At 43.2% G+C, this 6,000-nt stretch overlaps 1 protein-coding gene across 4 annotated transcripts in view; it reads right to left on the bottom strand.

Moving 5' to 3' along the window:
• Nucleotides 1–1,818: 1,818 nt before the first annotated feature.
• Nucleotides 1,819–6,000, bottom strand: part of LOC146830011 (GTPase IMAP family member 9-like) — a 114,302-nt gene continuing 110,120 nt past the window's right edge. For all 4 annotated transcript variants that reach the window (XM_085604245.1, XM_085604246.1, XM_085604248.1 and 1 more), the window contains one exon: nucleotides 1,819–5,204. In XM_085604245.1, coding sequence (XP_085460371.1) covers nucleotides 4,120–5,204 — 1,085 coding nt within the window. In that variant the 3' untranslated portion in view covers nucleotides 1,819–4,119. The remainder of the gene's footprint in view (nucleotides 5,205–6,000) is intronic.

Genomic DNA, 6,000 nt, shown 5'->3' with positions numbered 1-6,000 from the left:
TTAAGGTAATCTTGTTATTTGCAGCGCTTGACGGGCGCTGCGATTAACATGATTACTTACAAAAAGGGACATAATCTGACCGTTTTCACACTGCACGCATTTTAAAAGTGGTGGCGCGATGGTCCTCAGTTGCTTGTGCGCGCTCTGTAATTTACAATGCTCGCTCCAGGAGATATAGGGGCGCGCATGTGCACACCTTGGAGGGAACAGTGACCAGGAGCCCCACAAAGGGAGCTTCGGATGGGTGGAATCTTACCTCCCACACCGGTTACCGTTGTGGGGGTATGATTCCAGCATGTTTGACACCAAACACAATAGGGTTTGTTGCAGCTGTTTTCGGGATGGCCATCACGTGGTCGCGTACTGGCCCTCTATATTTGTATATGTCTGCTTCACTGACAAACCGGGAGAATGGATTTTGAAGGCTGCAGGGGTGTCCTGCTCATGCAGGGGCACCGTCTCACTTAGAACCAAGCACCCTGCCCTCAGGATTGTAAAGGCCTCCTAGAGGGGTGACTTATAAGTTTTAAGTGCAGTGACCCTTAGATATAGTAAACCTATATCTTAAGTAAGTGGTGCATGGCAGGCCTGTAGTTCCATTTTGAATGGTCTCTCATGGGTGGCATAATACATGCTGCAGCCCATGGGAGACTTCTGGGATACCTGTGCCCTGGGTACATCGGTATCATATTCTAGGGACTGATAAGGATCCACCAGTATCCAATCTGGGATTGTACCTAGGTACTAACATAACAGTTTAGGTAGGAAGCAGATAGACTGGGGTCCTGATTAGCAGGATCTCAGTCAGACTAGTCAAAAACTGCATAACATCAAGCAGAAAGTGGGGGTAATCATAAGAAGCAGATCCTACTTTCCTACACGTCTTATCTGGTAGTAGTCACAGCTCATGTCTTTTTTACAATAACACAATCTTTTCGATAAATGATTGAAAATGCATTTTTGTATCTCTTTTGTGCTTAGCCTGGGCAGGCAAGAGTAACCAAAGCATGTATAGTTAGTTCAGGGACGTATAGTCAGAACGTGATGCCTTTGTTTTCCTTTTTATTTTTCTGTGCTCATTACAAGACAACCTGTTTTTGTCAGACAACTCAAAGTGGTTGTTTTGCACCTCTGTCAGAGAGCGATAGGAAGTGAGTTTAAGATAGCACTTCGCCCCAGCTGATCATGGAACTGCTGTGGACTGTGACTGAGATGCAGCCGTGATCACTCCGACCTCCATCCTGCTAAAGAAGATAGCCTGTGCACTTAGACCGACTTAGTGACATCTAAGACCAAGGCACAGGGGTTAGATTATCACAACAGAAGTGGCAGAGGGGTGCTTCCTCCATGCTCTCTTTAGTATGTCTTATATACAGATAAAAGTGACACAACATTAGTAACAGTTAAGATGATTGAATTGTTTGTTATTTAACATTCAAACAAAGCAGGTTATAGTAACATGTCTCATCTGCTAATAGCCACAGCTCATGTCTTTTTTTTTTACAAGAACACAATCTTTTCAATAAATGTTTCTCTTTTGTGTTTAGCTTGGGCGTGCGATAGTGACCAAATGAAATGGTTAGATCTGTTTCTGCGGAATCATTGGGAATAAGAGTGTCATGTTTGAGGTTGCTGGTAGCAGCTATCACCCTGGACAGTTTAGGGGTTTTGAATGTGGTACTTGGAGGTAACCAAAAAAAAACAACAACTACATATGTAGACTAAGTCTCAGTAAGTCAGATAACTTTTTTCGCATTTGATAAATGCATAAAAGTACAAAGAAATATCACAGTACAAAATAATCAATAACAGTTAGAATCAACAGTTGTTTATTTGTTAAAATAACGATATTTACAGGCATGTTCACTGCTAAAAAACACAGACAGCAATTAATTATCAATGGATGAAAATGATCAAAACAGGTTATTACAACAAACAATTGAAAGTAGCACCACTCCTATGTGGATTGTTCCTAGTCCTATAGCAAACTCTAATTAATGTATTAATACCCTTACAGCAATTCATTTTTAGTAATTAAACAATTAAAAGCTGACTAATAAAGATGATCTAATGAAACAACCCCCCTGTCTGATGCACTTTTCCTGGTCTGAAAGGCTGAATATATATAATTTGCACTGTGTGGTCAAAACTTTGTTACATTTATTGGTGTACAAGGAAAAACGAAAGATTTTTTAGTATGGCAGGTCAATTGCCACCACCCAAACGGCGGTGGCGATCCGCCCGCCATAAAACACCACCCGCATGCACATTACCCCCCCGCCATATCAGTATGGCGGGCGGTACTGCGGTGGACGGGAAGACCGTCCGCTGCTTTTCTGCCCGGTCGACCAGGCGGAAAAGGGTTTAATATGGTGGCTGTGTCTGCTAGACACCACCATCCATATCAAGATGCAGGCGGGAGGCAGTATTTCCATGGCGGCAACGGGCATGTGGATTTTGAAGTTGGGGGCCCATTGTGGCCCCCCCAGGATGTTGGGGGGGTGGTAGGGCACATGGGTGGTATCTATTGTACCCCCTCCATTTGCATGCACAACATGGCAGGCACCGCGCGGTACCTGCCACGTTGTGTATGTAAATTCACAACATGCATTTTCGGTCTTAAGGCGGGTGATGCTGAAAGCACCGCTGCCGTAATGTTCAAAATGCAGGATGCGTCCTCCAGTGTGGCGGGCATATCCCAACCACCCCCATGGGACTGCTGCACTTATGGTGGGCGGTCCCTTTCTATGTCAGGATGGCGGGCGGACAGAGTCAGCCTGCCAAGTCTGCCCGCCATCCTAATGATGCCCTAAATCTTTATATTATGAAGTTCTTGTTATACTCGAAGTGCTCCTAACCTCGCAGGAAATGTATTACAATGGTTCATCATAAGAGGTTAGGCTGTTTTGTGCTTTATTTACGTTTATATCTGTTAATGTAGAACGTACAACAGTTTTTTTTAACTCTTCTCTCTTCCTTTTTATTGTGTTGGCCATCTGTATTGTACCTGCTCTATATCTGTGAGGGAACTGTGTCATATCCGTCGTGCTTTATTTTACTTATTCTCTGTGTTAATCATGGTTTTGCTGCTACCGCCCATGTTGGGTCTTTTTGTGTTGTGAAGCTCGCTATTAAAGTCAAATGACAACACAATTTGTGTTGCAAATGCCTATTTTAATCCATGATGTGGATAAAAGTTTAAATCCTTGCAAAATACATGAGCAGAATTTATTTTTGGGTGTAGGCATGAAGCAAGCATTTTTTGAAAAACATGAGAAGGCGTGTCAAAAATCTAAAACATAACTGAAATGTAACTTTATTTGAGGCATTACACCTTAGCCAAAACTGTTTCCATGCTGGGGAGTTGAACATATAAAAGGAATGTAAAAAATATAACTACAATTCCACGATGCACCATGCTGTTGGAAGAAAAGCAGGAATGATGGAAGCCGTTGTAAGCAGGGCCATTGGAATTATGTTGCAGTGTTTCACAAAATAATGTAGCTAGATAAGGGAAATGATGAAGAATATTCTATATCGGTTTATTTCTTTATGTTTTCATTTTGGCAAGTATGAAACGAGTGTGCATAAGGTTGCTCTAAAATAGCACCAGTTTAGCACCTGATTATAGCTATCAGAAAGTAATACTTGTCTATTTAAACTTCGCAAAAGGATCTGGCACTGTTTAGATTTACAAATATGACTTTTTGTTGAATAATGTTTGATCTGTTTGAGATAGAAACAGTTTTTTTTCTTGTAGAAATAGTAAAAGTTTGCAGCAGTTGGTACTTTATGTGGCAAACGAGGAACATCCGTCATTATGCAGAAAAATCTCAACTGACAGATTTGCAAAATCCAAAGCAAAACTACATTCCTGATGTTCTGCTTTTTTGCTTTGGGCATACAAGAGTTAAATGGGGTTGGGAGGGTGAGATGACAGAGAAACCCTTTCACAGTCAGATGAGAGCATCTCTCTGAGAAAAGGGCTAAGATTAATGCTCCTGCAAAAAAAGACAACTAGTAGAACAATGTGAGCGTCAGGAGCTCCAGTGTCTGCAAGGATGAACAATGCGCTGCTGCCCTCTCTGGAGCCCATCCTCGGACAGCCAGTGTGCAGCTCTATCGTTTGTGCTTTTTCTTTAACAAGAACCGTATGGATGCAACCGCGGCGCCGGCCCCAAACCCCACCCATCCTGCAATCCCTGCTAGCGGCGCTGCGATAAGTGCCGCAAGTCCACCCATCGCACCAAAACCAATGGAGGCCCCGTGCAGCATACCATTCAGAACAGCGTCTTTGAATCCCTCTTCCACGCCTATTATCAGAGCAGCCTCGGCCTGGTCAGGAACGGACTTTAGTTTTTCTAGGTCGCTGTCAACTTTTTTATACTTGTTCTGTCTATCTTGACGAATTTTCTCCAACTGCTTTTCCGTTATTACACCGTTGCTTTCTTGTATCATTTGTTTCAACGATTCCCTTTCTTCAGCGTGTATTCTACTAATGTCTGCGTCCCTCTTTTGGAGAAGTTCACCAAGTATCTCTGCCTTTTTTTCCTCGAGCGCGTCCTGCGCCTCTTTGTACATCTCATGCCGATAGTACTCCTCAATGTTACTTTCCACCATAGCATCGACCATCTGGATCAGCTCTTCCCTCTGCTCCTCCTTTTCTCTCCCCTTGGCTCTGTTGTTGAAAGCCAGGTACCGGTTTCCGCATGCTTTGACTAATTTTTCAAGTTTACCTCCTGCCCGCTCAACGAATTGTTGAATGGACTCATCCAATTCATCTTTGCGTGTAAACAACAAAATCATGTACTTCTCTGCTCCTTCCCCAAATAATTCTCTGATTTTTTCAACGGCTTCCTCTTCCTCCTCCGTAAAGACCCCAAGCTGGATTACAACAATGATGGCGTGAGGCCCCGGGATGCTGAGCACGGCGCACCAGGTGATGTCTCTAACGGTTTTCACGTTAACGTGGGTGGTGTCAAAAAAGCCTGGTGTGTCCACCACGGCGACATCTCGGCCCCCGTATTTAAAGGTCTTTTTCTCACAATCCCCGGTCACAGATACCGGTGAAACTTCCGAATGAAAGAGGTCATACTGTCTCCCCAGGAGACTGTTTCCAGTGGCGCTTTTCCCAGCTCCAGTTTTACCCACGAGGAGGAGTCTCAGATCTTGCTTCCAGGCGCTTTCATCAGGCGTTTTAGAATCTGGAAATGAAAAGAAAAAGACAATTTTCAAATCCACTCACGTACAAGAGGCAGTAATAGTGGTGATTTATTCGACCAATTAATGATCATTCACAAAAAAACATACTCGAGAAAATACATTTCTTTAAAAGTTCGGGAATCTAGTCAGAAAGAAGATCGCTGAAAAGAAGGACTTTGGGCCTTCTTAGAGACAACCGGTACTTGTCCTAGCAATCCACGGATTAAGAACACTGCTTCTGCCGCCCCTTGCTGGAAAAAAGTAAAAAAGATTTGTGTCCATCAACCTCATCAAACCACACTATGTGGCCGATACTAAGCAGTAGGCCATGTGGACTCCGACCAAGTAGCAGACACACTCCTCTAGCTACTATCCAAGAGGTTCAAACTGAAAGACTCATCACCGTTGAGAATCCAACAGTAAGAAATGAAGGACTAAGCAACAATGCTATGGAACTCGTTCCTCTTGAGACCCAAATAACAGTTCGTCCAGAAAAACCTGTCTACACCGACGTAGCAAGTGATATACTGGTTCCAGCGATTTCAATGAATCCCGATGCAATTTCAACCACTGACAGAACTGCCTATTTCATTACCTTTGATATGTTTTCTGAGGATCCAAGCGAACCGGAAACGACGCCAGCTAAAAGAACTTTCAAAGAACAAGCACAAGACTACTTTCATCACGTGAAAAAGACTTATCTGGATTCACCATGGATTGAACTATGGATTATTTCTGGAAATTTTTCCTTTCTGCTTTGGGTAGCTTTAGTAATGACTCTGAGCATGCTGATAAATG

Source organism: Triturus cristatus, chromosome 5_1, assembly GCF_964204655.1.
Source record: "Triturus cristatus chromosome 5_1, aTriCri1.1, whole genome shotgun sequence".
NCBI lineage: Eukaryota > Metazoa > Chordata > Amphibia > Caudata > Salamandridae > Triturus > Triturus cristatus.
The sequence above is the reverse complement of the archived record's forward strand: the minus strand, read 5'-3'. Positions and strand labels throughout refer to the sequence as shown.